The 27011-nt window shown below is 37.0% G+C and overlaps 1 protein-coding gene across 1 annotated transcript in view; it reads right to left on the bottom strand.

The window, feature by feature from the left end:
• Positions 1 to 1292: 1292 nt before the first annotated feature.
• LOC136854898 (glutamate receptor ionotropic, kainate 2-like) overlaps positions 1293 to 27011 on the bottom strand; it is a 137329-nt gene continuing 111610 nt past the window's right edge. The window contains 10 exon segments of the mRNA XM_067131431.1: positions 1293 to 2108; positions 6373 to 6531; positions 7366 to 7466; positions 7959 to 8123; positions 11827 to 12052; positions 13936 to 14015; positions 14798 to 14915; positions 16803 to 17060; positions 18555 to 18659; positions 20779 to 20985. Coding sequence (XP_066987532.1) covers positions 1995 to 2108; positions 6373 to 6531; positions 7366 to 7466; positions 7959 to 8123; positions 11827 to 12052; positions 13936 to 14015; positions 14798 to 14915; positions 16803 to 17060; positions 18555 to 18659; positions 20779 to 20985 — 1533 coding nt within the window. The 3' untranslated portion in view covers positions 1293 to 1994.

Below are 27011 nucleotides of genomic sequence, written 5' to 3'. Positions count from 1 at the left end.
TGGCATTGCCTACTACTCTATAGGTTACGAAATCATCGTCAACAGAATTATAATATGTTACCAAATTATAAACCTTCGTTTCTTTACTCTAAAAATTGCATACCTCTTCTCCTCAGGCAAAGTTAACCTTTGCAAAGAAGTGAAGACAATCCTACTTCTGGCTTAAGAAAAGAGATCCAATGGAAAAAATTAGGAATCAGAAGTATTATGTTCCTCTGACAATGCTTTTCAAACAATAATGTTATTGAAATAGATGACATTCCATCACCAAGACTCAAAATACCTTACTTTTTTTCTAAGAGGCAGTCTGCTTGCTAATTTATACACACTCAGGGGAAAATGGTAGCTACCTTTAAACCTCTCACAACGTAAACAAACGTTCAGTATACTATTCCATTCACTGAATCTTTCTATTTGCGTGGGCAGGATTACAGACTGGATCATGAATGACCCTTCAAAAAATGCAACAGAGGGTCACTGAATGTGATACAATGTATTTTCTGAAAGTCATATATATACATATACATATACACCTCGTGATAATGGCAAATCTTACAAGTTTATTCTTCTGTTTATTCTGCGTCTTAATGCACAGCTGATCACATGGTTTGTTCATAGAAAAATGAGGTTGACAGTCGCACAAGTTTATGTACAAGGTCTTTACATTTATACTCCTCGAAATGCAAGTCGTCTAGCTGGCTCACTCTACTTTATGTTACACTATTGGCAATTACAAAAATCACTACTTGCGTGGAAAAGTCTGGTGTGTAATTAATAGGTATATGATACCTTATTATGTCAAGATGTGATAACCATCTTGGAAGATGTACAGAAGTATAGATCACTCCCTTACCCCACCCCCTTAAAAAAAGGCCAAACCTGATGTGCGAGTAGACTATCCTTTTCACGTTGAGTTTGGCAGAAGAAGATTCAAGGAGTTATTCACATAACGTCTTTTCCTAAAGACCTCCGGCGTCGCACGTTTTCTATAAAGCACAGATGGGGACGAAATGATTCGAGCAACATTCGGGATTCCCCGAAGACAGGGAAGATGGAAGGACTTCCAGGAGCTCATTCGGGATTCCCCGAAGACAGGAAGGATGGAAGGACTTCCAGGGAAGCATGGAAGGATTCAGGTTCCCCTGAACACAGGGAGGATGGAAGGACTTCGAGGAGCTCATCCAGACAGGAATTGGAAGGACTGAGGAGCGAAGACAGAAGGAAGGATGGGCTTCGAGGAGCTCGAGGACAGAAGGGATGGGACTTTCCCCAGGATTCGACAGACAGAAGGATGGAAGGACTTCGAGGAACTCATTCAGGATTCCCGAACACAGGGAGGATGGAAGGACTTTGAGGAGCTCAATCGGGGTTCTGCAAAGACAGGAAGGATGGAAGGACTTCGAGGAGCTCATTCGGGATTCTGCAAAGACAGGAAGGAAGGACTTTGAGGAGAACATTCAGGATTCCCCGAGGACAGAAGGGATGGAAGGACTTCAAGGAGCTCACCCAGGATTCTACAAAGACAGGAAGGAAGGAAGGACTTCGAGGAGCGCATTTGGTATCCCTCGAAGACAAGAAGGAAGGACCTCCTGTACATTCAGGATTCCGCGAGGACAGAAGGACTTCGAGAGCTCATTCAGGATTCCTCAAAGACAGGAAGGAAGGACCTCCAGCACATTCGGGATTCCACGAAGACAGAGGGAAGGAAGGTCTTCGAGGAGCTCATTCGGGAATCCCCGAAGACAGAGGAAGGGAGGCGAGGGAAGAACGGACGCTTTATTGTCAATGTACTCCTTCCTCGGGGCCTCCTTCAAACTCTCGTGTCACGAGGGGAAGGAAAGAAGCTTCCTTCCCTTCGAAGGGAGACGGAGGGGGCGGCGACGGCTGCAGGGAGGAGGTGAGGGAGGTCTGTTGATGGTGATGGTGATGGTGGTGTTGGTGAGGATGCTGATGCTGAGGAGGAGGAGGAGGAGGAGCAGGAGGATTTGATGCCATCAGTGAGGACTGAGAGACTGCTTGCTGCCGTAGCGCGGGACAATACTTTGAATGGAGGACTTTAAGGACGACTTCCTCGGCCGAGGATCAGCCTCCCCCGTCTGTCCACTCTCCTGAAATGAGGCCACAGGTGAGGAGGCAGAAGAAGGAGAAGGACATTAGTAAGTCTCTGGAAAGGACAAAGTCTCTGTAATCTTATTCTTTTTATAAGTTCTCTGGAAAGGATAAAGTCTCTGTAATCATATTCTTTTTATAAGTTCTCTGGAAAGGACAAAGTCTCTGTAATCATACTTTTTTTATTATAGTTCTCTGGAAAGGATACAGTCTCTGTAATCCTATTCTTTTTATAAGTTCTCTGGAAAGGACAAAGTCTCTGTAATCATATTCTTTTTATTATAAGTTCTCTGGAAAGGACAAAGTCTCTGCAGTCATATTCTTTTTATTATAGTTCTCTGGAAAGGATACAGTCTCTGTAATCCTATTCTTTTTATAAGTTCTCTGGAAAGGAAATATCTCTGTAATTATATTCTTATAATTATTATTATTATTAAAATATTAATATTATAAAAAATACTTGACGCAATCCGAGGATCTGATCTCATTTAAATAAAAATTAACAGAGAGGAAAGTTGAAGGGATTTGACAAGTAATAAAAGTACTAAAAATCAATAAGAAATAATTAAATTAAAGGGTTACATAATAAAACGGTTTAGAAATAAAAGGCTGAGAGCCTACAGTGTGCCACGCATAAAACACTGTACGGGGTACCCACCACAGAATTCAAACTGCGAATGAAAATCTATTTAATTTTATCATTAAGCATTACAAAGCTGAAATACAAAGCTTCTTTTGAATCCTACTGTACTGAATACAATAAGCATAAATTATTTTGTGTGAAACAACGGAAGTCTACAAGCAGTAAGGTCGCCATTTAAACTTGCCGTCGTCCAATCCAGAGTCAACCTCTTTCGCCAGTGGCCCCCTATATAAGTCTCGAACGGGTCTTAAATTACCTATCATATTTATGGTAGGGTACACAACCAATAATAATAATAATAATAATAATAATAATAATAATAATAATAATAATAATAATAATAATAATGTCCATCTAAAACTCGTAAAATGTATGTAATTTGATCATTCTAAAACGAGATGTGACTTTAAATGAAACTGAAGAAAAAGGAGTAAATATTGTCAGAGAAATGGCCGTTTTAGGCTAAACACAGGTTCCGCTTACATTAGCATAATGCGCTAGGAAACATCGCTTAATATGCTGCCCTTCACGACTAGTCTTGGAGAAGAGCTCTTATGAAGCTTCTTAACACGCCTCATGGTGGAATATGAACTTTTCTTTGAAAAGAAGTGGAGGCAAAATACAGATATTTTTTATCCTGAAATTGACTGGATGTACAATTCTATACCTGAGAGTTTTATTTTCTTTAATACAAGCCAAAATCATTAACAGTTTTCTATTGGAAAACGCTCTGCCTAATTTTTTTCTATATTATTTTTATTCCTTCATTACAAGCTAAATTGATGCAAAAAAATATCTATTGGAAATCTACAAAGATTTTATGGATAGAGCTTCTTTTATTGGTACAGCACAGAGCTCTCATTAACAAGGTTAATGGTTCGACTCCTACCTGCCTCCCACCAGTCACCCCAGGCGCTAACGGAGGGCCCTAACCTTCTGGTACCAACCCCCTTTAAAACCGGGGAGTCAGCTTGTTAATTACTAAATCTTTCTTTGCTCTTCCTATATGCTGGTAAATAACTATAACGAACTAAATAATACACTAACCCATTCTCAGTTTTTCTTTGAAAACTGTCTTTCTTCTAAAGTTTGCAATCAACAATTCCTCAGAACGTTCTTACTTTCTACATATTTCTATGTTACTATGTTCACCTTACACACCCTGGCCAGCCAGTAAATAACTGAATATTTTCTTGCTCTTCTCTATCTCTGTATAATGCATTAACCCCTTCAAATCGTCCTTCATTCAAAATTATCTTTTCCCTGAAGTCCACAATTAACAACTCAGAATATTCTTACTTTCTGCATATTTCTCCATCACTATGTTTACCTTACACATCCTGGTCAGCCAGTCAATTACTGAATTCTCTCTCTCTCTCTCTCTCTCTCTCTCTCTCTCTCTCTCTCTGTATAATGCACTAACCCCTTCAAATCTTCCTCCATTCAAAATTATCTCCCCTCTGAAGTCCACAATTAACAGCTCCTCAGAATATTAGCGTCGTCGACGATAGCTTCCTCCTACTTTGCCCTCAGACAACAGCAGTCCTCCATTTGCATATTTTCTTTCAAGTTCCATTTGGTCATTAACCTCCTCCTTTGAATGTACAGCCACACGGGGACTTTCACATCTCCTCCTGAAGTTCTTGCTCAAACTCCCCCCACCACCCACTAACATTTTATCACCTCTTTAAGTGCCCCGGCTCTTTCTCCCAGACTCGCGCGATTGTGCCCTCTCGTCTGTTTCCAAGCGGTTCTTTCTTTCTCATTTAAAAAATTATCTTATTATCTTTCTCTTTCATTTTCTTACTTCCAGCAATTATCGCTTGGCCAGACCACTCGTCCGTGGGGCTCTCTTCTCAATTCTGCGTCCTTCCAGGGAACTGCAAGACATAGATTCACCTGGTCTTTCTCATTGGCTTGCATTTGCATTCTGGTTACAAAAGCTTGGTTACGTTTCCACCCTGCTTGAATGTGTGTGTGTATATACATTATATAAATACACACACACACACTACACACACATATATATATATATATATATATATATATATATATATATATATATATATATATATATATATATATATATATATATATATATATTTATATATTGGTTCACTAACAGAAAGTTACCAACAGACTACAATTAATCAGATAATTATACTAAGTACTTAATAGCCACACTAAACCCAATGATTATGCAAAAACTGAACTCTATCTTTTCTTCTGCTCCATATTCCGCATTCGTGAGTCTGCTCGACGTGGAATTCATCAAAAGATGATAACGATTTGGTCTACTGGTGATCTTGAAGCTCAGACGGGCAGGAAAAGATAGAATTCACCCTACTTGCCTTAGGAAATACACTTGCTCTGATTTCTAAAGCTGCTTTGCAATACTGGAAATCCTCTTAATCAAATTTTTAGATTACATTTTTCAAAAGCTGCTTTCTGTGTCTATCCGGCAATTACTTTACTGATTCCACACACTTTTAATATATCAATCAAAGGCAATGAATTTTCCTCACTTTCAAAAAAGAACGGGAATTGATATGTAAGTTGAGTCAATGATCACTGACCAGAGAGATTCAAAGGTTGAAAAATATCAAGCCTGGAGCTGATATTTATAAGTAAGTTTATAAAGTAAAAAGCTATCAAGCCTGGAGCTGATATTTATAAGTAAGTTTATAAAGTAAAACATGCCAGGCAGGGAAAGTTAAATGAAGTGCCCCCTGGAACTACAATTCTTACGAAAACTTTGTTTGCTCAGGAGAGGCTTGTGAAGGGTACTTAGGAATGGCAATTTTTTTTTGCCAGAAGTCGAGACCTTTATTGGATTTTTTTTTAGAGGTAAATAAAAATAAAAATATGCGAAAATAAAAATAAATAGAAATAAAAATAAAACTATAAGGCAATGAATAAGTACAGATTGAAATAAAGAGTAAACAATATAAGCAAACTTGATTACAAAATAAAATAGAAATAAATAAAAATAAAGGTTTCTACGTTTCGAGGATCATATAAAAAAGGTAAGAGTCTGATTTATGATTGTGGGACTTCAGCCATCATTTCCTCAGTTGTTCTGAGTTTGTCAAGGTTTGTGAAAGGTTTTATATAGGTTATCTCTGTTTAAAGGATAATTGATACAGGTTATCTCTGTTTAAAGGTTAATTGGGCCGTTGTCAAATGTTTTTGTAAATAGGAATTAAAGTTAAATATGAGAAACAGAAAGACCAAGCAAGAGGTCGAGAATAGCTATGTGTTGAAGGGCAAAGAATGCAAAGATGAGAGAGAGAGAGAGAGAGAGAGAGAGAGAGAGAGAGAGAGAGAGAGAGAGAGAGAGAGAGAGAGAGATCTGCATATACATAACAGCTCTGGCTCTCTACTGTTGATGCTGCCTGGACTCATTGTAAGCCTATAGGCTTCAGGCCAATTTCCAAAAATCTTACATATCACTTCCCGGACTGTCAAGGCCAACACCCAACCCAGCCTAATATGGAATCAGAACCCCTTGGCTACCCACTACGAAATCACAACCCCTTGGCTACCCACTACACAAACTACAAACTAGAAATTCAAATAGCATAAAGCATTGTACCGCACAGTGTCCAGGTGTCACCTACTCCATTACCGTTGATGTGGGGGACCTCCAGACCCGCTGGAACGTAGGTGGCGCCTGGAACGCATCTGGAACACTGTCGCCTGAGGGCTGGCCTCTGTCTGGAACCCCTGCACCTCATGGCGAAGCACAGCTCCTCTGCCATTTCTGCGCACAGTGATTGCTGGAAGATAGAGAAGAAGAAGAGTAGGGTAAAGTCATTTGGCTCTTGAGTCAGTTTGGTGTAGTCTGGAATGAAGTGGAAACCAAAAACTGGAAAAGGAATGCAGTCTGGAACTAAATGAAAACCTCAAGATGGAAAAGTTACGTAGTCTGGAATGGAATGGAAATCTCAAGCTGGAGGAAGAATGTGGTCTGGAAGGAATGAAGTGGAAACCACAAACTGGAAAAGGAATGTAGTCTGGAATTGAATGAAAACCACAAGATGGAAATGTAATGTAGTCTGGAATGAAAGTCTTGTGTGGTCTGGAATGAAATGGAACTCTCAAGCTGGAAAAGGAATGTAGTCTGGAATGAAATGGAAATCACAAGATGGAAAAGGAATGAATCTTGAATTGAAATGGAGTCTGAATCTGAACGGAAACCACAAACTGGAAAAGGAATGCTGACTGGAATGAAATGGAGACCACAAACTGGAACAGAAATGTAGTTGAAACTGAATGGAAACCACAAGCTGGAAAAGCAATGTGGTCTGGAATGAAATGGAAACCGTCAGCTGGAAAAGGATGAACATAAAACATACTGATAACCACATGATTGACAAAAAACAAAACACTAAACACTGGACCTCTGACTAAAAATTTACTGGCTAACTTTGCATAAGTTAGCAGCCCCCTTAAAAATAATAATATAATAATAAATAAATCACCAATTTGCAAATGCAAAAGCAATATACACTCAAAATAACATGGAATTCAACTGTAATTTCAGACTGTACATTAGAACTGAAACGATTAAACTGTAAAAACGAACATTATGGATGTTGACGCCAACTCACCCGATCAACTTGCGCATTTTTCTTGGCGTTCCAGCAGAACTCAAATATTGCTATAAGGACGGCGAATGCTAAGCCACAGAGAAGCACTACGAACACACCACCTGTCCGGGAGATGAGAAGACTTTGCATTACTCGAATGTAGAATATAATATATATATATATATATATATATATATATATATATATATATATATATATATATATATATAAAAGATTACAATGATTGTATTCTTCTGAGGCTGATATATTGTCCTTAAGTCATCATTATTTTGATTTCTCTCAATTTTGACCTTGTGTTTGCATAGACCTTGTGTTTGCATAATACCCCATACTCAGGTCTTCCAAAATTGATTCATTTCTCACCATGAACAATTTCATTTTTTATTTTTTTATTTTTTTGTGAAATCTAATATGAGCCACCCAACCTAGGACCAGGGAGAACCAGGCACTGGCTGCTGATAACTAGGCAGGTATACCCGTGATTCCCCCAAAACAACCCACTCCCAGCTCACAGACACAGTATTCAACGTCACCAATGAAATCCAATCAAACAACCACATTAAACTACCTTCCAGGTACAATGACCAACTTACCTATATTATCTACACCCAGGGCAGATGCCTTGCTGTCTTTGCTCCCATCATCTCTGTTGCAGGTGTCACCCGTGTTCTTCCACCACCTGTTATACAGCATCTGTATGACCCCTTTCTCTTGCAGCTCGAGGATAGCCAGGGAGATTTTGTCTCTCCAGGGGGATCCTGTAAGGGGAGATTTAGGGAAAAAATAGAGTCTAGGGAGATGGACGTTTGTTTTGCAGTAATGGACGGAGATCCTGTGAAGGGACATTTAGGGAGGAAAAGAAGAGTCTAGGGGGATAGATGTCTGTTTACAAGAATTTTCAGACAAAGGCCCCTAGGGGTGACTACATTTATTAGTGAGCAAAAGTACCATGTTACAAAATGATGATCTGTTAATATTAGAAAGATCATAAATATAAATGGCGTATTTGCCAGTAAAAAGGAATAAATTATATGCAAATGGAACGCCTCAAACCAAGAATATATGAATAAATAAATGAATGATGAATTGCAAATGGACAGGAAAGGAATTTTGCTTACTATTATTGGCTAAGATTTGGAGAATTTTGTTCTTAATATTGGAATATATCTCAAATATTTTACCCACTACAAAGAACTCATATTTCCAACTTTTTATTTATCATGAAGTAAACCAGAAAAATAACCTTATTTTAAATCTCGATACATGATTTTTTTTATGTATTTATGTATACATTTCTGCAAGACGTGTGACAATACAGCTGAAACCAATGTATGTATGTATGTATGTATGTATGTATGTATGTATGTATGTATGTATGTATGTATGTATGTATGTATGTATGTATGTATGTATGTATGTTACCTTTCTAAAATAAATGGTTTCATTCTATCTACAGCTCAAATATTTTTGGATATATTGTGTTCCATGAAAAGTGAAAATAAAAAAAAATATATAAATGACTTGAGAAATTTTATTTTGCTAGTGTCAAAAAGCTAATAGATTTTACAACAGTCTCTCTCTCTCTCTTTCTGTCTCTGAGTGTACATAAAACAGGTGAAAATTAAAATAAACTACAAATTCTTTTTACGGCTGTGCGCCATCATTCATCTTCTGAAGACTGAGTAAATATTCATTTAAATATTTTTTTATTTATCACAAGACTTTCTGTAGCTATATTTTGGCTCTGTCAAGCTCTTAACCTTTCCTGACCTCTCCTTGATGAGGTCTTGTGGAAGGAGATATTGAGTTTTTGGTCGGTTGAAAATAGAGAGAAATAGTTTAAATCTGAGAGAGAAAGTAGATTTTGTTCTGCCATACTAATGGGATTTGTTCGCTTTTAGAAATACAGATAAATTTATGGTGAGTGGTTACAGTTTGTTGTATTGCTCTCTCTCTCTCTCTCTCTCTCTCTCTCTCTCTCTCTCTCTCTCTCTCTCTCTCTGAAGAACTATTTTTTTGTCCTCTGTTACCATAACTATCTGAAGTGAGCTGGTCATTTACAACCAACATTCTCTCTCTCTCTCTCTCTCTCTCTCTCTCTCTCTCTCTCTCTCTCTCTCTCTCTCTCAAAGTGTGTTTGTATATATAAGTAGGGAATATTAGTACTATATTTATTAGGTTAATACCTCTATTACAAAAGTTTTAGTTGATGATAATCTTAACTGGTGAGAGAAAAAATATTGGATTGTATATATGACAAATGAATGTACATATAGCATATATGATTTCACGTATACACACTTAGAGAGAGAGAGAGAGAGAGAGAGAGAGAGAGAGAGAGAGAGAGAGAGAGAGAGAGAGAGAAGAGAAGGAAGGGTGGGTAGTAGTCGTTTTTATACAGAAATTTTGAAAACTTTTGTCAGGAGTTAAATATATACCAACATACATACATATGCAAATATTAAATCACAAATATCGTTCAATACCCAGTCAACTAAACCTCGGGAATAACTTACACCCAAGGGGAATTCTAATTGATAAGTGCTTCGTCACCAGTGGGATTCGAACTCCTGCTACCTGGCTTAGAAACAACGATGCACAGTGACTTTCGACCACTGAGCCATCTTGCTAGTAACCAGGCACTCACCACTGATAAAACCCCTTGGGTGTAAGGTATTTCTGAGGCGTAGTGTACTGAATATTGGATTAATATTTGTGTATTAATATTTGTGGATGGGAATGGACTCACTGTTCAATGTGACATACATACATACATACATACATACATACATACATAAATACATACATACATACATACATACATACATACATACATACATACATACATACATACATACATACATACATACATACATACATACATAAAAAGGAAGGAAATCTTGAAAAACATCTCGGAATGGGAATGAGACATCAGGTGTCAGGAATGGAATTGGAATAAAGAAAAAATCGAAGAGGAGAATGGACTAGACCAAGTTCCACCCCATTCAGCAACTCTTTGAGAGACCCTCCCGATGTATGTTTTCTTTTCCTCTTATTCAGGGAGTCGTATTAACCTCCCACGAGGGACACGAGAGAGAGAGAGAGAGAGAGAGAGAGAGAGAGAGAGAGAGAGAGAAAGAGAGACTTGAGAGGCAAGACTTGAGAGAGAGACAAACATACTGAGAGAGAGAGAGAGAGAGAGAGAGAGAGAGAGAGAGAGAGAGAGAGAGAAGAGAGAGAGGCAAGACTTGACATAGAAAGAGAGAGACAAACTTACTGACAGAGAGAGACAGAGAGAGAGAGAGAGAGAGATGCAAGACTTGACAAACAGAGAGATAGACACAAACATACTGACAGAGAGAGAGAGAGAGAGAGAGAGAGAGTCGAGCCAATTGGGAAAACCTCTTCTTCTTCTTCTTCTTCTTCTTCTATTATTTTTGAGGAAGAGTGTCGACTCTCGCTTCGGTCTACCCATAAATACAGAGAGAGGATTACGATCTTATAAGAGAAGGTCCTGAGAAGTGAGAGGATATCCTAGCTAGGAGGGAATTGCCTGGGTGGAGGAGGGGGGTTGAGGGGGGCGTAGGTCCTTCTTGAAGAAGGGGTAGTGGCCTGGGATCCTTGTGTGTGTGTTGGGGGAGGAGGGGAGGTTAGGCCTATAGTAAAAGGTATAAAAATCTCCTCGTTACCCCCGAGGCAAAATCATCTCGTCAGAATCGAGAGTTTGAGGAAAAATAAAAAGATAAAAAAGATGATTAAAAACATTATTCATTTGTTCTTGGGGAGACTTGGAGGGGAAACAGTGGGTTGGGCTGTACTTTCTGAAAGTCTTCATTAAATATATATATGTGTGAGTTTTGATATTTCATGCATCTGTGATTCTGGGAAAGGATTATATAGAGTCCAGTAGTTCGACCGAGCAAGAATACTTGCATAAAAAAAATACTGTGTATAAATTAACTCCTCTCTCTCTCTCTCTCTCTCTCTCTCTCTCTCTCTCTCTCTCTCTCTCTCTCTCTCTCTTCTGCTCTGAAGCCCGGTGGTGGAAATTAGAAAATTTCAATTCCATTCCTTTTTTCGTCGAGAAGTTAAGAGTTCACTGTTTTTGCAATTGTATTGTCTTTAATATATATATATATATATATATATATATATATATATATATATATATATAAAAATATATACATTTGAAGCTTAATTTTCACCCTTTTCTTACTTTTAATTAAGAAATTAGGCCTACTGAAGCCTAACTTTTATCATTTCTCACTTTTAACAAAGAAAATAGGCCTAATTTAAAGCTTAATTTTCACAATTTCTTCCTTTTAACTAAGAAAATAGGCCTAATTTGAAGCTTAATTTTTACAATTTTCTTCCTTTCAACTGAGAAAATAGGCCTAGTTTGAACCCAAAGCTTACCATTTCTCACTTTTAGCTAAGAAAATAGGCCTACGTCCTACTCACCCATAGGCGTAGCAATGCCGTAGCTCTTGGAATCGAGAAGGCCTCCGATCTGGGTGAGGTTGCAGTTCCTCTGGACGTAGTAATCCAGCATCGAGGATTCCATGAGGAATGCGTAATTCCCTTCCAGGACTCGGCGCACTCCTTCGTCGTAGGAATGCACGAAGACGCTCGGCTTCTTGTTCTCCATGAATCTCCACATCTTCTGGTAGGTCTCGATTTTGGAATCCTTGTTTTTGGGGCAAGGGAAGGAGAGGAAAGGTTTGGTTACTCGTGGGTCTGCCCCAGTGGCTTTTGTGAGTCCTTTGTAAAGATTAAGGATGATTATTTGAGGATCTATGACGTTTTTTGTGCTCTTAGTGGAAATTAAGGTTGATTTCTTGAGAGTCTATTCCAATGACTTTTGATGTTTCTTGTACAAGTTAAAGATGATTAATTGAGAATCTGCTCAATAATTTTTTTTTATTCCATATATGTATATATATATATATATATATATATATATATATATATATATATATATATAGAGAGAGAGAGAGAGAGAGAGAGAGAGAGAGATGGATGATAAAATACACCTAAATATAAAGGTGCAGTTATAAGACAAAGTGAAGTAAAACATAGAAATGAGAGAGAGAGAGAGAGAGAGAGAGAGAGAGAGAGAGAGAGAGAGAAGAGAATACCTCGAAGGTTCCAGGACGTAGGTGAGCGGAAGATGGGAGATGGATGGTCAGAAAAGTATTGGAACACTAAGACCCCAACCTCATTCCGGCCGAGAAAATTGATGGTGAACAGAAAAGAGCTGAATATTTATGAGATAGTTTCTCTTATATTACCCATGAATCATCCTCTTATATCATCCACGAATTATTACTCTATAAATGATGGGCGTATGGAGTTGCTCGCCCTACGCTACGATGCTTTTAATTTTGAGAATTTGCAACAGATTCGACAGCAATCGGAAGCTGGTATTTCATGCTTGAAATGGCGCATTCTGTTATGAACTCAAAAATGGCTAAATTGCATCACATTTCGAAAATATCTGGGTGTGAATTTCCATCAAGTAATAATGAAATCAAAGGAATATCAGTGATGAAACTATGGATTAATCTTTTCGCCCAAAATATTAAAGAAATGAAAGGAAATAAATGGTAAGGATCGACCCGGGGTAGGAGTCCATTATAGTCCTACGTTGTAGGTGAAAGGAGATATTGGGTAGTTGGAGGAATCTCAGGTGAAAAAAGGTGCAATTATCAACAAGAACTAAACTAAAAAACATAGAAGAAAGTCTCTTAAACAGTTCAAAACACGAGGGACTTAATTTTAAGAAAAAGCCATAAAATCGTGAGACTAACTCTACTCTACTCTACTGTAACTCATTCCCCAGGGCAAAAATCAGCCACGAAAACATACCCTGAAGAAGGTCATGGTTGACCCTGACCTCTGGATGCCGTAGGGAATCTCTGTCTGACTCGCCAAGTCCTCGACATCATCTGCAATATTCCACATCAATCATGCAAGGAGAGTTCTTTCCATGCAATGGTGCAACTTTGAGGGAAACATGCGTCTATGAATGGTGGTGGACATATGGGATATTATAACTGGATGGGATGAAAAATACCAGTTTATAATCAGTGGGTATGTTTAGGTCTAGGACGCATTAAAATCAAGATAAACATGCGTCTGTGAGTGGTGGTTGGACAAATGGGATATTGTAACTCAGAGGGATGAATAATACCTATTTACAGTCAGTGGGAATCTTTAGGTCTAGGACACGTAATAAAATCAAGGCAGTTATTGGTCTAGAAGTCACTTTTGACCGTAATAACGACGCATGCAGTTCGCTTCCGTGCAATAGGGACACTCAAATCTGACCAAAATGCTTAAAAAATAAGAAAAAAATATAGAAGAAGACTGGTTTTCAGTTCACCCCAACAGAAGGACGGCATTCTTCAAGCGAAACCACAATACCCAAGCAATAAAACCCGAAAGATTTTTCGCATGCACCCCGTTAACATTCTTCAAGCAGAGCCACAGTTTTCAAGCAATAAAACTCAGGGCGTTTTCGCATGCATGGCGTCTGTGCAGTGACAAATCCCAGGTCGCAAGTCTTACCCTGAAAAAGGTAAGTGTGGTTCCTCCCGAAAGTGAACCGTAAGAGATCTCTGTCTGGGAGGCCAGGTCCTCAGCACCCTCTGAAAATGGAAGGATTTCCAGGGACTCAATAAATTGGTCTATCTCTTCATTTTGTGTTTCTTTTTACCCTCTCTTTACTTCTTTCTGATGAATACCATAATATTCTTTGGAAGCTTCTTGAATTTCAAGTCAGTGGCCACCTGTGGTGGTGGGCTTGTTCCATATGAATAGGGTTCATCTTCTGAATAATAATAATAATAATAATAATAATAATAATAATAATAATAATAATAATAATAATAATAATAATAATAATAATAATAATAATAATAAATCTTTCAAATAAACACCATAATATTCTATGGAGGCTTGAATTTCAAGTAAGTGGCCCCTTGTGGTGGGCTTGTTCCATAATAATAATAATAATAATAATAATAATAATAATAATAATAATAATAATCTTTCAAATAAACACCAATTTATTCTTAGGAAGCTTGAATTTCAAGTCAATGGCCCCTGTGGTGGTGGGCTTGTTCCATATGAATAAGGTTCATCTTCTGAATAATAATAATAATAATAATAATAATAATAATAATAATAATAATAATAATAATAATAATAATAATAATAATAACTGAACTTCAAGTCAATGGCCCCCTGTGGTGAACTTGTCCAATATGAATAAGGTTCATCTTCTGAATAATAATAATAATAATAATAATAATAATAATAATAATAATAATAATAATAATAATAATAATAATAATAATAATAGTTAACACTTCAGGAACCCCGATTCTCTTACGGATACAAAGAAACAAAAAAAAAAAAAAAAACTTACCAATGGGCGTGATCATTCTCTCCACAGTGAGGAAAGCAGCTAGATTGGCAGTGTATGAAGAGATGATAATAAGAGTGAAGAACCACCAAATGCCGCCCACGATCCTCGTCGAACACGCCTGTCGCCGCCCATTTCAAAAGCACGCCCACGGTGGGTTTAATCCATCGGTCGAGGAGGTAATGCGTGGCGGATGTGGAAGAGGGGGAACGATTATTAATATTAATAAGTTTCATGTTTGTAAAGTTCAAATCTTTGGGGATTTTTTTTAACTATTTATATATATAAATATATATATAATAGATATATATATACATATTTGTTTATTTATATATTTAATTATCGTCTAGAATAAACAAGCAACTCTGGTTTCCCATTCCCTAATCATTACCATTTGCTTCCCGAAAAAAAAATGACCCGGTAATGGCAAGAGGATTCCCCCACCCACCCCGCCCCCACCTCGTTGACCTGACCTCCGAATTTCCGCCATCACTCTCAATTTCCGGAAATGGCTGAGAAGAGAAATTTATGCCGGATTTCTCTGCGATAAATTTCCACCTTTCTCCCAGCAGTGATGCCACACGAGGGTCGTATGGTTATTTATTTTGATTTTATTGAAGTTGATGATGATGTCTGCAAGACGCCTGGGCTGTGTGTGTGTCTCTCTCGTGGGCGGGGTGGGTGGGTGGGTTGGTTGGTGGGCAAGGTGGGAGATTTATGTGTGTATTTGTATATATATATATGCAATACTGATCAACTTCCTTCTTCTATTCTTCAACGTGTTATTTTTCTCTTTCTCTCCTTTCCTCAAATACTCCGAGGAGAGAGAGAGAGAGAGAGAGAGAGAGAGAGAGAGATTCTAAACACTCCTTGACCCTAAAAAAAAAAAAAACTACTCCAGCGATTCTGGCGAGTGAATGCGAAAAGAAACTCCGCTGTCACCTAAATTAGGTTCGTGGCGAGTGGCGTCGTGTTTCTCTCTCTCTCTCTCTCTCTCTCTCTCTCTCTCTCTCTCTCTCTTCTGTCTGTCTGTTTCTTTCTTTTCTCATCTCTCTCTCTCTCTCTCTTTTCTCTTCTCTCACTCTCTCTCTTTTTTTTCTCTCTCTCTTCTCTTCTCTCTCTCTCTCTCTTCTGTCTGTCTCTTTTTCTCATCTCTCTCTCTCTCTCTCTCTTCTCTTCTCTCCCCCTCTCTTCTGTCTGTCTGTCATTTTCTTTTCTCATCGCTCTCTCTCTCTCTCTCTCTCTCTCTCAGAGAGAGGAGGGAAAAGGATAGCCCCACTTTACAGCAGAGTTTATGTGGGAGTTTCCATTTTAAATATCATCAGATTCGATTACATATTCACTATTGCATTTTGTGATTTTGTTCAGCTATTTAACTTTGTCAATATAAAACCCACGCTTCATTAATGTAGTTATTTTTCCAACCACTCCTTAATAGAACACATGATTAAATACACACAAATGCATAGATACATATTTTAAAAGTCAAAGGAATTATTGTATGATGAAATACTTATAGATGTATAATTTTCCTTGATGCCAAAGTCAGAGAAATGAAAGCAATGTCTTTCATAATTAACAACAAGAAAAAAACAAACACGATCAAACAAACATCTTAAAATAAACCACAAAACATACACACACACATACACACAAACAAAGTCTCGTAATTCTTAATTCAGAAACCTAAAATGTGTCACTGTGCATCTCAAAATAAAAAAAAACACACACAAAAAATCTCAAAATTGAAAAAAAATCCCAAAATTAAGAAAAAACACACTCAAAAGCAGTCTCGTAATCCCTTGTCTAGATATTTAAAATGAGACACTGAATAAAAAAAATCACACAAACACAAACACAAACACCTCAAAATCAACAACAGAAAAAAAAACAAACTTAAAACAAAACAAAAAACACCCCACCAAAAAAATCCCCAAAAAAACCTGACTATGAAAGACAACAACCAGACCAAACAACTCTCCCGATCTCGCGACACGACCCTACCTACCTTCGGATTGAGATCAGACCCCTGCTGCATGAGCGTCCCAATGGTAAACCAGAAGCTGTTGGACAGCGAGAACTGGTTCTCGACGACGTCGTTCTCCTGGGCGCAGGGATGAGGGTTGTGCCACTCGTAGGGCGAGAACCTGGCCACGATGAACATCGTGATGGACACGAGGACGTAGGCTGCTAGGACGTAGAGCCAGATCTCGATGGCCAGGGGATTCATGAAGGAGAAGAGTCGCGTTTGCTGGCTGGTGGGTACCTGGGAGGAGGAGAGGTTGGTTTGGTATTAGGGATTTGTGAATGGGGGCACATTAATCTACAGGTACCTGTGAGGAGACGTGAAGCATTACTGTTTACAGGTATCTGTGAGGGAGCAGGATTTTTTTATATTAGGCACTTGTAAGGGGACATGAAGCATTGATATCTACAGGTACCTGTGAGGAGGAGAGGTTGGTTTGGTATTAGGGATTTGTGAAGGTGGGGGGGACATTAATCTACAGGTACCTGTGAGGAGACGTGAAGCATTACTATTTACAGGTACCTGTAGCAGGATTTTTTAATACATGGATTTTCGGTATATTCGAGGTTGCTTACCCCACTGCAAATCAAAGGAGATGAAGCATTGATATCTTAAAACGAAGAAGTACTTGTGGGGACATTAAGGGTATCTACAGGAGGGAGGGAGAGGTTGGTTTGGTATTAGGTACCTGTGAGGGACATTAATTACAGGCACCTGTGAGGAGACTGCATTTACAGGTCATGGGAGCAGGATTTTATATTAGTTTTGTAAGGGGACATGAAGCATTAATATCAGGTACTTGTGAGGGGAGGGATGCAGGATGGTTTAATGTCTAGGTACCTGCAGAGTCATGGTGTTTTAATATATACCTGTGAGGGGGACATGAAGCAGTTTAATGTCTACAGGTACTTGTGAGGGGACAATTAATCTACAGGTACCTGCGAGGGGGAATATTAATCTTAATCTACAAGTACCTGCAATATATACAGTTACCAGGTGTAACATACACAGGTACCAGTGAGAGGAAACTAAGCTTCAGCATATACAGGTACCTGTGAGATGATAAGACGCTTAGAGAAAAATGGTCTTATGTCTTTAGTTTTGATTCGTTCAATTGCATTTTTATTCTGCGTATCAAACGTGGCTTCTTAAAACCCACTAAGATTTTATATCAAATTATGAGAATTAATAAATTTATATGAATAAAAACAACCTCAGTGTTTGCAATAACATTAAATCTCTCTTTTTATCCATTTTGATATTGCTAAGGGCTTAGATCATTTTGAAATCTCAGCTTGTTTGAAAAATACTTTCCTAAAAGGCTTGATACCTAATGGTTTTTTTCTTGTCCTATATTATGAACACGAATATACATATTCAAGAAATTGTGAAGAAAATTCAACTTGTCTCTACTGCTGGCAAACACAAATCTTATGGGAAATCATGAAGGCTGGGTCGGATTTCTGTCAACTGAGAATCCAAACACACACACACACACACACACACACACACAAATATTTACGTATTTGTTACTTTCAAAAGTGCTCCTCACTTTTACAAAGTCGTTTTGCACGATACCTTGATATCTGGACCAAAAAACAATTATCTTTCGCAAGATATGAAAATTTCGTCATCTTGAACCTTTTTGTAATCATGAAAATATTGTAATCTTGTGGTCAATCTCTCTCTCTCTCTCTCTCTCTCTCTCTCTCTCTCTCTCTCTCTCTATCTTACCTTGAACAATATACTGATTCCCACGTTCATGAAAGGTTTGGTAAAATCAATAACGTTCTCTCTGGCGTAGTTGATGGTCATTGATCCGATTGCTAGGTCGGCTTTCTGCAAAAAAAAAAAAAAAAAAAAAAAAAAAAGGAATTTGTGATTGCATTAGAAAATGTGTGTAAATGTATATGTATATATACATACGTATATATGTATATATACATATATATATATATATATATATATAATATATATATATATATATATATATATATATATATATATATATATATATATATATATATATATATATAGTTACATAAGAAAATTATGGGCACGTGTAATTTCCAAATCACTGCCAAATCAATCTTATTATTATTCCAAAAGGTACTATTACCCATATAATCATCTAAGAAACATAAAAACTCCAATATAAATTAAGTAGAAAATAAATAATTCATTTCAATTTCCATAAATGGACGTTTAATATAATTAGATGTTTACTTGACAGCGCACCATTGAATCTAATAATTTTTCTACATAAGATTATATCAGCATCTACATAATCAATGAATTTGAATATTAGTTTTTATTTATTTTTTTTCTGATGAATGAATTGGTACACAGAAAGCCATAATCTACAGTGGATGTGAATGCTACTGGTAATGTTAATCTAATAATGGTCACTACATTACATCACTACTGCTCCCATGAATAATAATAATAATAATAATAATAATAATAATAATAATAATAATAATAATAATAATAATATTTGTTGTCAAAGTAACTGATCAATCACAAAAAAAGTTTCAAATTACACAAACAAACATATACAAATATATATATATATATATATATATATATATATATATATATATATATATATATATATATATATATATATATATATATATATATACATATCTGTTCTGAAACATTTATATATACATGCTAGGACAGAAATAGGGTGCATTTTTAATGTACATTTCTAAATCATAAACTTCCTCCTGCAATCGCATGCACCTTTGAGTGCATGCAAGCAGATAGTTCTTTTCGAAATGCGTTCATGCGATTGCGAAGTAATCTAAATACGCAACTACAAACACTGAAGAAATTTAAAAAAAACAAATGAAATACATTCAGAGTGAAATGGAATATATCATGAAAAGTTCTAACTGTGTAAATGTTATTGAACAAAATCTGTATATTTTCTATCAATAATACTATAAATTTTTTTTAGCAGTTACATATCTTTATCATAAAGATTCCTATATATTTCATAGACATTAGAGAACCTAAGACTTCTTCCTTTCAAAATAAAATCTTCTTAATCCTTCTTCTTCTTCTTCCTCTGCATCAGATTTCGACTTGGCTGGACACTGGTGCGAGCGGACACCTCCTCACGGTTCAGTAGACTGATGAAAAGGGGTCATTTGACCCCTCCTCTCACCGCCCCCAACCCCCGTGACCGTCCCGACCTTAGGACGGGGAGGGAAGTTTAATGACCATTAAATCTCCTTATCAACGACTCCTCCCCCCATCATGACCCCAACTTGACCGAAGGATTGAACAGTATGTTCGCTCGTTTCCTAATGAATAATTTGACCAGGTTTTTCTCTAAAAATAAAACTGTTTTATTCAGTGAAAAAAATTTATACATTAATCAACTATAAATTTATTGGATTTTCAGAGATGTATATTTACGTGTTTATTTATGAATGATTCGTCCTGGTTTTTCTTAAACATACATAAATATTATATATATATATATATATATATATATATATATATATATATATATATATATATATATATATATATATATATATATATACATGTATATATATACACACATATATACAGTATATATACATATTTTCAAACGACGTATATATGCTATGTACCTATACATATACACGCAAACGACGAATATCTTACACAAACAAAATTACAAAACGAGAATTCTTATCGACATACCCTGGCACACCAAAACGAAATCATGTGAAATAAATTAAAAACACGCCTTCTTCACCAACACAGAAACGAACCACTGCATGCAAAAGTAAAAAAAAAAGATAATTAAACCATCATCCCATCATGCAAAGAAGCCCAAGTCTTCACAACTAAACTGACTAAAAATAAAACAAAAAACTTGACGCAAAGGTGAAAGAAAACGGGGTGCTAGTAGTAGCCCGCTAGCTCGCTCACTCGCTCGCTGGGGAGACAGACTCACGTTATCCTGAAGCTCCCTGACTATTCCGTTCCACTCTCCCGTGTCCGGGTTCTGGATCCCGTAGGTCTTGGACGGGGACAGGCGGATCTGGTACTGGAACCCTATCATGTTGGCTATGTGCTTCAGCATGTCGACGCAGAAGCCTTTGTACCTGGCGTTTCCAGTCAGGTTGCTCTGGTCGGTCCGTAGCATGACGTAGGGGGTTTCCTACGGGGTGGAGAGGGTGGTTTGGAGGTTTAGAAAGGGTTTGTGTCCATAGGCGAAGGGCGAAGGGCCAACAGGAATAAATAGAGGGTACATAGGCCTAGATGGTTACGTCTATGAAGACTTGGCGAAGGGGCTGGTAGCCTACGTAGAACAAGACATTTTTCTTAATGGTATTTTTTATTTAAGCAACTGTTCCTGTAATGTGTCTGTATATATATATATATATATATATATATATATATATATATATATATATATATATATATATATATATATATATATACATATATATACAGGGGACACACCACTCGTGCAATCAAGACACGTCTCAGCGATAACCTGAAACAAGGAAAGAGGAACCATAATAACAGTTCTGACACCAGAAATGCAGGAAAGATGAGACGTTTTTACTTTATGGGGTCATAACAGCCATGCTATGTGACAATATCAAGGAGAATAGCTTAACTTGGAACCATTTCACTGCTTTTGATGAGCCGAGGGCAAATGCATGCTGTCCTAAAATGGAAAAGTGCAGTATCAGCAAAATTTTCGAAATTGAGATACGCCACTTATTGGGCTCGTGAAACGTAAAATACACAAATTACTGCAGTTTCAGAATGTTTCTTCCATGCTTTCCACGTTTCCCATTTGCAGTATCCGTAAAATCATTAGTAAGGCGAGGGAGAATCTGCCATTTTTCTCAGTTTTGTATTTTTGTAGATACTGCAGTCCTCCTCTTTAAGGCAGCATAGGTGAATGTGAGTGGTAAGTGTATGTTGAAACATTCCCTATACGAATGACTGATCGATTGATTATGGCTACTGAAACTGGCATCACAATCCCTATAAGAAAACTTCGGAAAACTTGCCAATCAATATTATTTGAACTTCCCGTGTTCCAGTTGCCATTTATTTGTTATTAAATCATTATTTTTTCTTTTCTTGGCAAAGTGGCCATATTCACTGAGAGAGAGAGAGAGAGAGAGAGAGAGAGAGAGAGAGAGAGAGAGAGAGAGAGAGTGTGATGGAATTTGATACTACCATCAGCTAATTAGAAAACAGGTGTAAAAAAAACTCTAAAAAACAACAGAGAGAGAGAGAGAGAGAGAGAGAGAGAGAGAGAGAGAGAGAGAGAGAGATTCTGGTCGTGTGTGTGTGCTTTCTTGCATGCTGGAAGCAACCGACGCGGAAATAAGCCAAAGCCGAGCCTGCCATATCACTGGGAAATCAGATTACACACACACACAAAAAGAGTAGGATTCAAATCCTAATCAGCTTTCGTCTTCAGCTAAAAATAAAGAAAGAGAAAAAAACTGTTGAGATACACACAAACACACACACACACACACAGAGCGAGAGACTCTGAAAGGGCCAGCACCACTTTTCAAACCGGTGGCAGAAATCTCCCGGTGGTAATTGTACGAGGAGGTATTAGAGTGCCCTCGAGATTTACAGGAAATGAATGGAAAGGTGTGTTTAGGCTTGTTTTTTTTTTTTTTTAATTCTCGATGGATCTTAAACATTTCTATATTTATGGTCAGGCACCAGGAGATGAATGGGGGTAAGTGGTTCCCATTCGGGAGTTTGGTGCGGCGGGAACGTTACGAAACGATTCATTTTTGTTTACCAAATCTTTTCTGAGTAGGTTTGGCCTTAAGTAAGGCGAGAAAAGAGGAGGATGAATAAATGAATGAGTAAAAAAAATCAATCAATAAGCCTTTTCTGAGTAGATTTGGCCTTAAGTAAGGTGAGAACAGAGAAGGATAAATTAATGAAAAATAAAAATATATAAAAACAGATGATTAAATAAACAGATAAATGAAAAATAATAGTTAACTAGATTAAACAGTAACTGAAAATTACTAATTGTGCCGTCAAGTTAGGAAACTCAATAGACAAAATAAATCAATATACAAAAAAGCAAACAATAAGTAATTGTTAATTGGCTGGCTGCGACGCCAAACAAGAGAACTCGTTCAATAAGAAAACAAACCAACATGTAATATCTGTACTTGCGAAAAATATCATGAAAATTCTTGTGGAATTACTTTTTCAATTACATTGATTTTGTTGCTGTGAATGAATGGATAGTGATTTCAAATATAAATATAAATATAAATATAAATATAAATATAAATATATATATATATATATATATATATATATATATATATATATAATAATATATATATATATATATATATATATATATATATATATATATATATATATATATATATATATATTACATTACAAAAAAATCTTCCCAGTTTAAGGAGGGGGGTTAACTGTACATGAAACACCACCAAAAACGAGATCAAAGTATTACAGTGAGAAACATTACTCTCATCATCATCATCATCCGGAGCGACTCTCCGCGGGTGGAAAATTTATTCATAGATTCTTTGAGACTCACTCGCGGGAATTTCAGTCAGTGCCGGATTTGTGTGTGAGGGGGAAAGTATCATCACGCTCGCTCGCGCCATTGAGCAAAGGTTTATAATGTCATTCGCTGGATGTATTTTGCTTTTAAACAGATACTGATAAGATTGATGACTGTTTATTTATGTAATTCGTGTTTATTCGGCTTATTTGTGTTTGCGTTATATTAGTTAAAGTCTTTTGCTTTTATAAATTGTATTTTCTCGGTCAGGATCAAACGCAATGATTCTGTATAGAAATATCTAGAGTGTGTATGAATGTAGGTGTAGATTTATGCACACATGTATACACACACACATATATATATATAATATATATATATATATATTTGTATTCATACACATACGGCTTTCCTATCCTCACAAACATTAACTCACAAACGCCCCTTAATGTCAAATTCATTGCTTCAGCCGCTCACCATTCTCAAACCACCATCTACCCTCGCTTTCACTGAAACCAGACATCGAACAGAAATATTACACGCCTCAAAGTAGCCTCATTATCCGCACTAAACCCTGCAACTTTCTCTTCAAACTATTACTCAGAGATACATGATCCTTAGAAGGAAACGTGTATTCACTGAAGCTTGAAGTACTTTGAGATGTAACCGAGTACCGACGAGACCTTTTCCTGAAAAAAGCAGGATGCCATATCTTAAAAACTAGCAGTAGAACTTTCTTGAAGATAATCTCATTATGTTTCCCACACCCAAATTACTTTGAAGGTCTTAATTTCACCTAACCTGACCTAGGGGCATGACAAAAAAACCGGGGCTGGTACAATACTAGCATAAATCTCAGGAATCTGCTACCGGGATAGATACAGTTTCCACTTAACCAGTTCCCGTTGATATATTCACCCGCTGATATATTTAACCGTTGATATATTCACTATAACCTAAGTCAAGGTTAAGGCACAGGGAGTCAGCTACTGACGACTGCAAAAGAATGTACATGAAATTCTTAAGGGGGAAATAAATACTTCTATATGTTTACGTAACCTACAAATGGCACAATATATCTACGAGTGATACTTCTCAGGATGGCGATAAAGATACGTCACTACTTCTGCCTGCGATACCGCCAAACTATCGGGCGATATCTCCAAGGATAGCGATAAAAGATACGCTTCTACTTCTGCTTGCGATACCGCCAAAACTATTGGACGATATCTCCAAAGACAGCGATAAAAGATACTTCATAAAGATACGTCACTACTTCTGCCTGCGATACCGCTAAACTGTCGGACGATATCTCCGAGGATATTGATAAAGATACACTACTACTGCTTGCGATACCGCCAAAACTATCGGGCGATATCTCCAAGGACAGCGATAAAAGATACGCCACTGCTTCAGCTTGCGATACCGCCAAAACTATTGAGCGATATCTCCAAGGACAGCGATAAAAGATACGCCACTACGCCAAAAACTTTCTCGTAAGCGTCTAACAGTCCCCCTACAGCGGGCGAGTACTCTCGAGATCTCTGTCTCCAACTTCTTCTTCTTCTCCTCCTTCGTACCCCAGACATGAGTTGCTTGACAATGCCGTTCCATTCCCCGTGATGGGGTTCTTGGCGCCGTAAACGCCCTCCGGAGACACCTCGATGATGTAGTCGAAGCCGGAGATGAGGGCGATCTCGCGCAGGAGGTCGACGCAGAATCCGTAGAAGCGAGAGTTTCCCGTGAAGTTCTTCCCGGGACGCATCATCATAAACGGGTTGTCCTGTTGTCGTTTTTTTTTTGGAACGTCCGGCCGTTTTCAGAGCGGAGGCGTTAACGGGAAGAAAGGCGGAAATAGACAGGCGTTAAGTATCTAGATTATTCTTTTAGGAGTTAGTGATACCATTTTGGTATTTACGGGAAGAAAAGCGGAAATAGATAGGAATTAGGCATTTAGATTCTTTTTAGAAGTTAATGGTGCCAGTTTGAATTCAGGAACCATCTTTCTTTGTATAAAGAATTTGGTTAGACAGACGTTAAGTATTTAGATTATTCTTTTAGGAGTTAGTGTTACTATTTTGGTACTTACGGGAAGAAAGGCGGAAATAGATAAGAATTAGGCATTTAGATTCTTTTTAGAAGTTAGTGGTGCCAGTTTGAATTCAGGAACCATCTTTCTTTGTATAAAGAATTTGATTAGACAGACGTTAAATATTTAGATATTCTTTTAGGAGTTAGTGATACCAGATTGATAATTAGAAACTAGCTTTTTTTATATAAAGAAATTATTTTTGCATCTGAGGATACAATGGCTCCCTTAATATACAAGGAGGAATTTGTATTTCCAAATGATGTTATTTGGGGACTTACTTTTTTATATAAGAAATTTGTTTTTGCATCTGAGGAAACACTGGTTCCTTTATCATATAAGAACAGGGATTTTGCATTTCCAAATGATGCCAAGTTGATAATCAAAGACTTTATTTTCAACTTTTATAAAGTTTTGTTTTTCCATTTGAGAAAAATCTTGTTCCTTTAATATATGATAATTAGGGACTATGTTTTTAGCTTTTACAAAGATTTTGTTTTTTCTATCTGAGAAAACACTGGTTCCTTTACTATTTAATAAAGAGGAATTTGTCTTTTCAAATGATGTCGATTTAATATTAGAGGACCTTAATTTTTTATATAAATTATTTTATAAGGACGGGAATATATATATATATTTAAATTACCAGATCAGTATCACTACCAACGTATAGATTTCCAGATTTTCGACGAGGTAAAAATATTATCGAACCTAACCATTGTTCTTTTGCTTTCAGAACCCCTTTCATTCCTTTTACTGTACCTCCTTTCATATTCTCTTCCTTCCATCTTATACTTTCCACCCTCTCCTAACAATTGATTCATAGTGCAGCTGCTTTGAGGTTTTCTTCCCTTTAAACCTTAAAAACCTTTTACTGTCAATTTCCGTTTCAGCGCTGAATGACCTCGTAGGTCCCAGTCTTTGGCCTTTTGGCCTAAATTCTATATTCAATTCAATGAGAGAAATCTTTCTTGTCACATCTGCAAAAGAATACAGATTATTTTTATTGTAAAGAGAGAGAGTTTTGTCTAGTGACTGTCCTGAAACAGAAAGTGAAGAGAGAGTCATGTTATTTTTACGCCAGAGGAGATGAAGAATTGTCCACTTCCGCTGAAAGTGAATAAAAATATTATTCTCTGTTAGAAATATGATATCTGATAACAAAAAAGGTCTCCTATTCTATGTATATTCTATAGAAATTGTACAATAGCACTTCAGTATTGGATATTTGCGTTCGAACATAAAAAATATATATATATTAAAACTAAAAGATTATCCAAAACTTTTCATTTCCAAACCACATCTGTAATCTTAATATTCAGATGAATAAAAGGAAAATTGAAATTAGCGAAAGTTATGGCAGAAATAAACACAACAAAAGATAATCATTTAAAAGTGGATAATCAATATGAGAGGAAAATAGCCTATTGTGTTCTCCACCCGCGGACCAAGCTGCACATGACTGGATGATTCAATTAGCGAGTGTGTGTTGAGTGAGCAAGCAATGATGTTTTTATATACGAGTTAAAGTTATGAGACTGTAGAGTATAATTTT

The sequence above is a fragment of the Macrobrachium rosenbergii genome, chromosome 30 (assembly GCF_040412425.1).
Source record: "Macrobrachium rosenbergii isolate ZJJX-2024 chromosome 30, ASM4041242v1, whole genome shotgun sequence".
In the NCBI taxonomy this organism is placed as follows: domain Eukaryota; kingdom Metazoa; phylum Arthropoda; class Malacostraca; order Decapoda; family Palaemonidae; genus Macrobrachium; species Macrobrachium rosenbergii.
This window is presented reverse-complemented; position numbering and strand designations above follow the sequence as displayed.